At 37.2% G+C, this 12,337-nt stretch overlaps 1 protein-coding gene across 1 annotated transcript in view; it reads left to right on the top strand.

The window, feature by feature from the left end:
- Positions 1–12,337, top strand: part of VWA8 (von Willebrand factor A domain containing 8) — a 179,516-nt gene that overhangs the window by 101,538 nt on the left and 65,641 nt on the right. The window contains exon 26 of the mRNA XM_014250977.2: positions 7,409–7,560. Within this exon, the coding sequence (XP_014106452.2) occupies positions 7,409–7,560 (152 nt within the window). The remainder of the gene's footprint in view (positions 1–7,408; positions 7,561–12,337) is intronic.

The following is a 12,337-nucleotide window of genomic DNA, read 5'->3' as shown; positions in this document are numbered from 1 at the left end:
TAATGGATTTTTTCTAAGGAAAATGCTAGATGGATAGAACTCACCAAGGGAATATGTAGGATTCACAATTACTTCCTACACACATTTAACTGTAAAACTGTGAGTTCTGATTTAATGATGATCTGGTTTTTAAGAATTACAGTAAAGTCAGACTTCTCTCTTTATAAATTGAAGGATTTTTTGCCTGAAATATTTGAAATATAAAATCATTTGAAATAGCAGTGCCTTTATTTCGTTCCATTTATAATCCTAAAGTTGGTAATTTGTTAGTTTATAGACTGTTTCTCGAATTATTGCATCCTATATTTTAAAAAAATAGTGGAAATCAATGTAATTAATACAATTAAAATATAATTCCTCACAAATTTTGACCTTCTGCTGTTATGTTTTATACTGCATAGTATAGCAGGGTTGCATGATAGTTTTTTGTTTGTGTTCGTGGACATATTCACACACATTCAGCCATACACACAGACATTCCGATCCTACAGGTTGGAATTACTGCTTTTAAAACCTTCATCTGGATTTCTGGGGAGGGTAGATTTTTGTGCTCTGTGGTCTTCAGAGTGTGAGAAGATCTCAAGACAAACTGGTACTACTATGATATCAATAACACAGTGAAAAAATAATGCTCTGTAGCTTTGTACGAAGGGTAAAGATTCCAATCTAAAGGCTGAGGAATCCAGATAAACACATAAGCAAAGCAGTCTATTAGGATCTGTTACCAGCTGGTAGGTATTTGTTTACCAAGCTGATAGAACATGTACATGCTGATATCTAAACACACAGTTAAATTCAAAATTCAAAATGAAAAAATTACAGACTTGAGGAATATTTGCTATGCTGCTGAGAAGCTAATTTTTTAGGGTGTTGGTTAGATGAACTCCTTTTTGTCTATATACCTTTCTGCTGTTCCTACCTTCCTTCGTAGCTTCTTTCCTTCATCATCTATCTCCAAGTAACCTGAAGTGAAAGTGAACCTTTCCAGTGCAGAAATATAAGACTTAATTATTGGTTTATTTGAGTGTGAACAACGTCTAATTGAAGATTGAAAGAGCTGCATTGCTAATTGTCTTAAGGGATCTTACTGTCTGCTTCTGTCTCTTTCACTTAAACAGATTAGTACGGTCACTTCAACCTGGACATTGGATGCAGTTCAGTGGGGAAGTTTCCCATCTGCTAAGCTTTCACCACTTTCAAAGTGTAAATATCCAAATACATCTCCAATAGGCATCTTTGACTTGTTTTTAACATTTAATTTCAAGATCCCAGTCTCCTAGCAAGAATGCAACATTTTGTTTACTGTAACTTGTTTTTCAATCTGAATAATAAAAAAACTGGGAGTAGCCAAATGTAAACAATGAATATAAACATAATGGTTATTCCAAAGTAAGAAACTTCTAGGTCTTCAGGTAGAGAAAAAAGAGGAAGGAGGGAAATGAGTCAATAAAATTGCTGGTCCTTGGGAAGGAAGGAGGGAAGTTAGTCATGGTGTTAAACAATTTCCCTTACAGCAGTTCCACAGCCCTGTTCTCTTTGTACTATTGTGTTGATTTCTTTTACATAATTTTGGAATTTTTTGCTTGTGTAAAAAAAGATTGGATATTTTGGAGGAAGAAATTGCTTTTGATTACTGCTGTCTGAGAACGTCTGAGCGTCAGGACTAGTCAGTTAAAACTATACTGATTGCTATGTTATCAGCATGTTGTTAGGCTAATCTCTGACTCTGGCTTATTGTATTCTTCAGCATTTAGGATACACATAGAGAGTGTAGTTACAAGATTATCCTCCCATAAAGATTATGCAAGTAGGGAACATGTAGTAATTCAGTTGTAGCTTAGACACTGTGCTCAGAGGTTGCCTCTATACTGACTTTATCTTAGGGAAAAGTTTTTTTGGTGATGCTTGAGGCACCAAAATTCTGAAGATATTTTTAAATATTTTGAAGATCAAAAACTTCAGGCATAGGGAGAATTATCTAATGCAGGTACCTAACTTGATTGCTGCAACTTTTCCTCCTCACATACTGTATCAGGAATTTGGGTCTTTCAGCTCTAGTTGGCAGGTGACCTGGATAGAGCCTTTTTGTCTTGCTCACCTCCAGGTCTCAGACTGTCAAATGTCAAAAGTCTTAATGGTAGCTTATGGGTAAACTCAGAAACTCTGCCCTTCCTCTGTTGGGTTACCATAAGATGCCTGTAACCAGGGTATGCTATGACTGCTTCTCTGCACTCTAATATGCTCTTTTTCATGAGACCTTGGTAGATGTTAGTCAGAAAAGCCACATTAACCTAGATAAATTGGCAATAGCTTTTTTACTAATTCTTTTTTAGTTTTGGAAAGCTGAGATTTTTTTCTTATCGCTCATCTTTCTTGTTTATATCTGAGATTGCTTCCTAATAGTAGGTACTAGTATAACAGTTTTTGAGCAGTTAGCGTGAGTTAATTTTGTGGTAAGATAGTGCTTTTTTTTTTTTTTTTTTGCTTTTTTTTTTTAATGTTCAGCCTAATCTCAAAAGAAAACTACTTATCAACTAACTTTTGGCCAGTCACAATGGATCTCAGTTATCAATTTTCAAGGATAATTAGGCTTAATCAAAATCAGTGGTTTTGTGACAGAGAGGAACTGGTTGAAATTGCAGGGGGAGGATTCAGCTGTTTCGTTTGGCAGCAGATGATGCCCACTAAAGACACAAGTACTGGTTAATCCATTACTATGTTTGTCACTCAGGGTGAGCCATAGACATGGTGCTTCTGGCCCTGCTGAAGGACAGCTGAGGGGGCACAGAGAGACCTGGCAACATTCAGTAAAAGGGCATCAGGGGTGGGTGGAGAGGGAAACCAAGAGCCCAAGGGAATGAGCAGGTAGGCAGAGAGATCTTAAAGTGTGCAGGGTGGGCCTTTGAGATGGTGCTGACAGGATGGAAAACAGTCAAGTATCTGAAGACACCAAGATACATAGGGAAGTGAGCATTGGTGCAAACACAAGGTAGAAGTCTAAAACAAAAAGTCTGGACCCATTACAGACTGAATACCAGATAATTTATCACTTTCTTTTCAGGGCAGTGGTAGAAGTACAGTAGACGTCAATGGGTATAGCATATTTGAATTAAGACTCTTGATTTCTACTAGAAAATTACTATTTTAGTCATAGATTTTACACAAACTGTAGCAATACATATCCTCATGGAATGTTAGATCCATAAAAATACGGCTTTTTCACCAATTCAAATTCTGTATCAAATAAAGCATACAATATATAAATAAAAATATAAAATTGTTGAAGGCAAATAACTATGTTACCTACTATTTTAAGGAATAGCCAGGAATCTAAGTTGTGAAAATAATCTAAGGTACACACAGAAGTGTTACTTGTAAGGGGAAGAATCAGTGAATGACAACCAGACAGACTTGATAAGAAATCAATATTTTCTGTAGTAATCTCATTTTAAAAATCAATAGAAACCAAATGATTTTTTTTAATGTTCAATTCAAACCACAAACATTCAACCTTTTTTGGGTTTTCTTGTCTTTTTCTCATTTTCTCTTTAAGTGAACTGTCATTTCCTTTCTTCAATAAGCTGTTGTCCAAGCAGATATTAAAGAGGGATTGGATTTATTCTGGTTGAAACAGGAGAGTTGTGATTTTTTTTAATTTCTGAAGTAGAGGACCTTTGTACAAGTGACTTGTGTTCCCAGAAGCCATCTGTTGTACCTCAGGAAATTTTTTTATGATGCCCTGCTGACACAAGAGACATGGAACGATTGAGGCAATTCATTGCAGAAAAGTGTATTGATGTCAGAAGTTACACAATGATTCAGAAAACTGTGGATATACTTGGAGACTTCTAAGGAGAGCTGGATAATATTTGAAGTACTTGACCAAGGTTTCTGCAGTACCTAGTGTAGGGCAGGTGAAAACGTAGTTCATGAGTGAATTAGACATCTTGCTCCCAGTGTGTTGGTTATGCTTTGCACTGAGAAGAACAGAGAAGGATTCATCATATGAATGTTGTTTGAAAATGATGCTTACTTTTGACTCACAAGTGCAATTAAAAATACAAAAGTTAGCACTTTCACTACTAAACATAGTCACAAACTTTTCAATTTACCTTACATGTGAAATGTTTATACAGTGTTTACTTAGATTAACTGATGGGAGAATGGGTTTAGTATCTGTTTCATTCAATGAGAACTGGACATTGTAACAAGGATGGCATAGGCTGTAGAACAATTTTATATTATCCCACAACAACTTGTATTTTGCTAAGCTGTAGTGAAGTAAAACTAATAGGTCCCTCATAGGTTCAAAAAGCAGAACATAATTTAACATGCTTTTATGGCAACACTAGGACTAAAATATTCTGTGCCATGTATGTCATAGATAAAAAAAGGTTTGTGTAAAAAAAGCTTAGCAGTGGTATTCTAGTCTATCACAGTGACAGTGTCACAGGTATTTTATTGCCAAGATCAGATATTTATAAAGTTGGGAAAATGTTAAACTCTTAATGCTGATATTTGATTAAGAGTACAGGTCAAAACATTTCTGAAAATCTTCTGTTTTCTTCTGTTTTAATTTTCAATCAGGATTCAAATATCTGTATTTTTAATACATTTATAAACTTCTCTGACACTTAAGTCTGTTTTTCAAGTTCTAGCCTAGCTCACTAATGGGGATAAAAACAATTACGACCACAGCTTCCTAATATACCTCTTCACCAGTTTATGTTCATCACTGTAAATGTGCCATACTGAGATGGAATCATCTAGGTCTCTGTCTGAGAGATCTAGTATTTTAGTGAAAAGCCTGTGGAGAAAAAGTGAGACATTTTTAAATGAAAGATTCTCACTCCCATCTCTTGCCAAAAAAAGGATAAGTGGGTTAGGCAGTAAAGTTCTAGGATATACAGCAAATTGATAATTATTTTTTGTAATTCTTTTTATTTGATTTGCTCCATTTGCATCTGCAGTGGGCTAACCCTGGCTGGATGCCAGGTGCCCACAAAATCTATTTTGTCACTTCCCTTCTCAGCTGGGAAGAGAAAATATAATGAAATGTCTTTAGATCAAGATAAGGACAGGGAGATATCACTCACCAATTACTGTCACAGACAAAACAGACGTGACTTGAGGAAATTAGTTTAATTTATAGCAAATCAAATCAGAGTAGGAAGATGAGAAATAAACACACATCTTAAAACACCTTTCCCCTACTCCTCCCTTATTCCCAAGTTCAACTTCACTCCTGCCTTTCTCTACCTCCTCCCCTTCAGCAGCACAAGAGGATGGGGAAGGGGGGCTGTGATCAGTTCTTCACACGTTGTCTCTGCCACCACTTTCTCCTTGGGGAGAGGACTCCTGGACTTCTTCTGCTCCAGCAGGGGGTCCCTCCCATAGGAGACAGTCCTCCATGAGCTTCTCTATTGTGAGTCTTTTCCACTGGCTGCAGTTCTGCAGGAACTGCTCCAGCCTGGGGCCCTTCCACAGAGTAATAAATTCTGCCAGCAAACCTGCTCCAGCATGGGCTTCTCTCCCCATAGGGCCACAAGTCCTGCCAGTAACCTGCTCCAGTGTGGGCCTCCCACAGCCAGAGATCACTGCCTCCTTATGGCATATACCTACTCCAGCTTGGGGTTTCCACCATAGTTGCATTCTTAATCAGTGACATCAGTTTTTTCTGAGTGGTTTCGTGATATTAAAAGTTCTTCATTTCTCTTATTTGAACTTACAGAGTCCTAGAATAGTTTTGGCTGGAAAGCACCTAAAAGATTTTCTAGTTCTAACCCTGCTGCTGTGGGAAGGGACACCATCCAACCTGTCCTTGAGCACTTTAAGAACGGGGCATCTACAACTTCTCTGAGCCAGTGACTCACCACCCTCATAGTAATGAATTACTTCCTAATACCTGATCTAAATCTGCATTTTTACTGTTTAAAGCTATTCCCCCTTTTCCTATCACTACATGCCTTTCCAGTCTCTCTCCATCTCTCTTATAACCCATTTTAGGTACTAGAAGTCTCCTTAGAGTTTTCTCCAGGCTGAGTAACTCTCTCAGCCTGTCTTCACAGGAGAGGTGCTCCAGCTCCCTGATCATCTTTGAGGCCCTCCTACGGACTCAATCCAGAAGGTTCATGTCTTTCTTATGTTGGGAACCCCAGAGCTGGATGCAGCACTGTAAATGGGGTCTCAGCAGCACAGAGTAGAGCAGCAAAATCCCCTTCCTTGCCCTGTAGTGCTTTCAGTGCAGCCAAGGACATGTTTGGCTTTCTGGACTGCAAGTGCACATTGCCAGGTCATGTCCAGCTTCTCACCTTCCAGCACTCCCAAGCCCTTGTCAGAGCTGCTCTCAATCTGTTCGTCTCTCAGCCTGTGCTGATACACTGGGTAGCATGTGGTTACCCCAACCCAGGTGCAGGACCTCACACCCAGCCTTGTTGAACCTCATGAAATTCCTGTGGCCCCACTTCTCCACCTGTCCAGGTCTCTCCAGACAGCATTCCGTCCCACAAGCATGTTAGCTGTATCAGTCAGCTTGGTATATCATCTGCAAATTTTCTGAGCGTGCACTCAATCCCACTATGTCATTGATGTAGATAATAAGCAGTCCTGGTCCCAGTACAGACCCTCCCTCCCCCCCAGTCTGTACTGACCATTTGTCACACATTTCCATCACGACCTTGAGCCATTGACCACTACCCTCTGGATGCAACCATCCAACCATTTAATTCCTCATCCAGAATAATCAGTCCAGCACAGTAACAAAAGTTTCATTTCTGTTAAAGGTACTAATGAAAGTCTGATAAATACTTAGGGTTTTTAAATGTGCATAGCACATTTCAACTAGTATTTTTCTCTTAAAAAAAAAGAAAAAAAAGTTTGTGAATCTTAAGTGAATTTCTATGTCTACTAAAATCCATCATGACTTAAAATAGTTTTTGTTAACTAAGCAGTGTATTGTCTGCTTCTCTATATTCAACATTAAGAGTCAGAATTTTTAAATTAATTGTATGGGTGAATTATATGAATGTGTGTCTTTGTGTCAGATCTTCATGATTTACAGAAAGCAAATTTTAAAAATACAGGCTAGTATTAATTATATTCTCCAATGATTACACCATCTTTTTATGGGTAATGTGTTATGTATATAATGAGAATAATTCTTTAAACTGCTAATGGTGTTTAGTGTGAAATTATTGTCACATGCTTTTTTTTGTTTAAATCAAGTTTAGTGTCAGTAATTTTATTCTGACTTGAAATGATGTCCTGGAAATGAAAAGTAAAAATTACTTCAGCACTTGTCTTTCAATCAAAGTTACTGTTACAATTGTTCATTTTAGAAGTACATAATGATATGCTGTAACTTAATAGATAATCACTAAAAGAAGTTTGGTGGTCTGTTTCTTTACAGAAATTTCCATCTGAAGGACTTGCAAATGTTGTTCGAAACGTATTCGACTTTGACTCCTACAACAATGAAATGCGTGAAATTTTATACAACACTTTGCACAAATATGGGATACCTATTGGAGCAAAACCGACCAATGTACAGCTGGCCAAGGAGTAAGAATAACATAAAATATATGTTAAGAAGACATGTTTCTCATGATCACTTTTTATAGCATGTTATCTTGCTGCTAATTGATTTAAAAACAACTCGGAATTTTTGGAAGTCAATCCTCCACTGGTTAAAATTTATAATCTTCCAAATAAGTTACAACAATATAAATTATTTAATGATCAAGAATTTGCTTATTATTAATATTTAATATATAATGTCCATGTACATATTAATAGTTTGTAAGGTAAACAGGTATATCTTAATAAAGGGAAATACTTGTTTCTTCTCCTGTGTTTTTAATTGAATTGCAATATACCTCTGTCTTGTTACTTATCACCTAAGTCTACAGAAAAAAAAAAGTTGTCTTCAGTGGTAGTTGGGTTTTGTCTTTGATGCTCACAGAGGGCTCTACAAAAGTATTTCTCCTCAATGGAGCAGTGCATGTAAGCTCCAAGAACAACTTTTGCATTTGTCTGTAAATCACTGTTATTCTTTAATAGTATTACTACTTGACATACTACACCATATACTTCTTTTGCAGAGGTTAGAATCAAAACAGCTACATTATGTAGTAATGTTCTCCCATCTTCAAGCCACCCCCCACTCTTTGAAGGGGCCTTACCAGAAAACTGGAAAGATACTTTATACAAGGGCCTTTATTGATAGGACAAGGGGGAATGGTTTTAAACTGAGAGGGTATGTTTAGATCAGATATTAGGAAGAAATTCTTTACTCTGAGGGTGGTGAGACACTGGAACAGGTTGCTCAGAGTTGTGGATGCCCCCTCCCTGCCAGTGTTCAAGACCACGTTGGACAGGGCTTTGAGCAACCTGATCTAGTGGAAGGTGTCCCTTCCCATGGCAGGGGGGATTGAAACCAGTTATCTTTAAGGTCTCTTACAACCCAAAGTATTCTATGATTCTGGGAAACAAATGTACTACATTCTTCCAAAATTCACAGAAAACATGCTTAAGTAGATCATATTAAAAAGCAATTAGAAAACTTGCTCTGTCTTGAGCTCTAATACCTCATTTATGAAGAAACAAATATTTCCCTTTTGTGGAGAAAGCTTTATGGATATATGGAAAACTGAGTTTGCCACATGACATACATCCTTTATATTTGCTAAGGAGGGACTAATTTTTATGGCATGATGTACTGATAGTGATTCTGGTGTGGGTGAGTGAGTACTGGCATGAAGTTGCCCAGAGAGGTTGTGTAGTGTCTCTTACTGAAGATATTAAAGAGCCTTTTGATGCAACCCTGTGCCACATGCTCTAGGGTGACTATGCTTAAGCACTGTGGTCCTTTCCAGCCCTACACATTCTGTGGTGTTGTGTCCATGCATAGGTTTCTCCTGCTGCAGCACCACTGTTATCCTATCTAATGTTATCCTACATCTAATTATTAAAAAAGATTGGCAATGTAGTGCCTGTGATGTACCTTTTAATTTTTATGACAGCACTATTACATGCCTGGGGAACCAGTATTTGAGCAATGGCAAAGTCTGTCAAATTGACATAACACACTTGAAACTCTTGCCATAATCTCTTTGCTGAATGTCACTTGGTAATTTCTATTTTAAAGAATTACAATGTTTGTCACAGTTTTTGAGAAATTTGCTCTTTGTATAATTTTAGAAGTATTAGATGTGGGAGAGTACTCTTTAGTAATGAGACAATCAGAGGTTTAGGAAACATAAGAGAAAGATTGCTGTAATTGGGGACTGCTCAGTCTAGAAGTGAGAGGATAAAAGAAAAATGTAATTATATTGAATTAAAGATAATCACCTGATCATTTTGAATTAATCACTGAGGTTTTCTAGGACAGGTTATACCAAGGATGACAGACAAGATCCCCACAAGATGCTCATCAAAAATGTCACTAGAGAGGCAGCTGTGAGTACATAATTTGTACACTGAAGGCCCGGGGCGGAGAAACTACAGGAGCAGTTCACACACAGCTGATAAGAGCAACCTTCTCTTAGATCTCACCGTGCTGGGCTGAACACCTGGCCTTGATGATCTAGCTGTCTTGGTCTTAGTCCCTCACTTGCACCCACTACTGCTGACATTTCAGGTTCTTACTCCTCCATGGTGAGACAGCCTTGGGTTTGGTCATGAGATTCACTCCTATGGAGTTTGTAAGACACAGGTAGATCACCTTCAATTACAGCCACATCTTTCAGATTTAGGCACAGTTGATTCTGTCTTGAGGTTAAAGAACATTGGTATAATCTCTCCAAATCTGTTCCAGCCCATATTGCAAACTCCCATGATGGACAGACACATTGAGGTAATTTGGTATATGTTGTTTGGAGTGCAGAAAAGGTACTGGAGTACTGACCTCTCTATTGTTTTCCATTAATCTGAGAATAGGATAATGGTATTAATCTAGTCCAGCCCACTTCCTTCAGAAAAGATCTAGGTTATTCTAAAACCTTATCTCGTCTTTTCATGATTCATGCCTGAAGACCTTCAGAGATGTAGTACTATAACCTTCCTTGTTTCTAAATAGCCTTGGCACAAGAAAGTCACCTCTCAATCTTCCCTGTTTTTAAGGTCCCTGTTTGGTTTTATTTTTCTTTTATGCTCCTTGTCTTCACTTGATCTGTGTCCAACGTTGAGTATTGGGTGTGAAACTCGTCAAGTTTGTTTTTGCTGGAGCCAAATACAGTAGTATGAGAGTACAAAATAGAAATGTATTGACATTTTAAAATCCCAGTATGTTTGCATTTCATGCAATATTTAACTCATCTCTGGTTTTCTAAACATAAATCTTTTTACATCCTTTTTGCAAAACCCTCCATAGCTCTCTTATCCCATCTTTGCTTTATGTGATCAACTTTCTCCACGTTTACATTTTTCTTACTGTATTGGATTTTTTTCAGATTGGTTTTATGACATGTGAAGATCACTTTCTGTTTTCAGCTTGTTTTCCTACCTGCTTCTTGGCTCTCACAAGATGGCAATCTGAAGGTGTGATTTCTAGGTGTTATTTATGTGTTGTTCCAGCGACAACAACATATCCCCACAGATGACTTCTGTGCCCTAGTCTTTTTTTGGTAAACTTTAAAGACTTGCTAGCTATCATAATAAATTGCTCAGCAGTTCTATTAAGTAACGTGAAAAGTGGGATAATAGTTCAAACCAATTTTGCCTCAGGATGTTAGTCATACAACAGCAAAATCATTGTATAAGAATACAAATCCTGTACAATTAAATTTTGCAATACAGAAGCATTCCAGGAGATTCTGGGACAGGAAAATAGTTATAGTGAAATGCTGACTCCTTTATACAGGTCTCTAGCATGTCTTGGATCAAATTATTTGTGAATTCTTATTTTAATAAGCTTTGGAGAAGTCTGTCGCCTGTTACTAAATCAAGAAGAAAACTTGTATAAATCAGAATTATTTAAATTGCTGCTGCAACATAACTGCTGTAAATATAAAAAAAAGAGACACACAAGCAACATGCTAAAATACAGGGTCTCAATAGAAAAATTATTTAGGTATGTATCCAGCTGAAATTGCTGAAATCCAGGGGAAATTGAACAGATGCTTGCAGTGACCCTTACGAGAATTTTGGATTAGACTCGGCAATATACCTAGCCTTGGAAGGGAATATTAGATGGTGTGCAATGACCATTAACAAAATGATTCTTGCAATATTTGTTTTTTCAAGAGAGAAATTCATTTTTTGATACTAATTTATTTATTGGCAAAATTAGTATCATATATTAGACCTGTAAAGGGATGCTTTACTTGGTCTTTTTGCTTTCTTCAGTTGTCATTTTTTTCCCAGGTAGGATAACCATTCTTCAAGGCACTGACATGTTCACTATTGTCAGGTGTTAAAATACTGTCTGTCTCTCCTGGTACCAACTGTACAAAAGTTTATCATTTTTCTCAGTATTGTATGTAAAGCAGATGGATTGTCTATGATGGTTTGCCAAGACATAGTAGGTAAAATGAATTATTCATGGTACCTAACCCATTATCTTTCTTTAAGTGTACAATTACATTTTGTTTTTCCCATTAACATCTGTTATGTCATTTTTTTCTGAATTCATGTTAATCTGCCATTTTGATGCACAGTTCAGACCATCTGCAATTTCTAGGTAAAACAGAATTTAATCCTAATTCTGACATTTATCCTTGATGAAATTGCCATTCCATACTTTTCCTCCTGTCGCTGTTCAATTCAAGGTGCTTCCTATAACTTCAGTATTTGTTTTATATGAACTGGGTGTTTTGTATGTAATGTAAATACGTAAATTTTAACAGCTTTGATTTTCTCTTGAGATTGTTCTTTTGTGTGGCTTTTTTTTCCCTGGGTAATCTGTAGTTAATTATTGGATATGTCTCATATCATAGGTATCTGTTGTTAAACACCGTGTGTTGCAGGGCCAGCTGAGGAAGGGGAATTGTCAGGGGACAGGAGTTTTAACATTCAACTGTTCTGAATGTCTACTTCAAAATGTCTTCTGAATGTCTTCTAATGAAAATATGTTTGGATAAATTATGGAGAACTGGTTGGCAAGGAATTTTCCTGATTTCAAGCTGTAACTTACTTAAGTCCAGAAGGGTTACGTGGGATGGAAATCTTTTCAGCTAAATAGAGCACAGGCTGTTACTGGAGACCTTGAATAATACATTCTGTGCCAGAACTGAGCTGGTTTACAAAATCATATATTAAGCAGCTTTGTTGCCTGTCGCAGTCCATGTCCGCAGCTGTACTAATTTGATGTCTGGAAGTGAAGAATTTGCTTTTAGTGGAA

The sequence above is a fragment of the Pseudopodoces humilis genome, chromosome 2 (assembly GCF_049639895.1).
Source record: "Pseudopodoces humilis isolate 2021_Gansu_Grassland_sample_001 chromosome 2, ASM4963989v1, whole genome shotgun sequence".
Taxonomy (NCBI): Eukaryota; Metazoa; Chordata; class Aves; order Passeriformes; family Paridae; genus Pseudopodoces; species Pseudopodoces humilis.
Note: the sequence above shows the minus strand (reverse complement) of the source record. Positions and strands in the feature narration are given on the sequence as shown.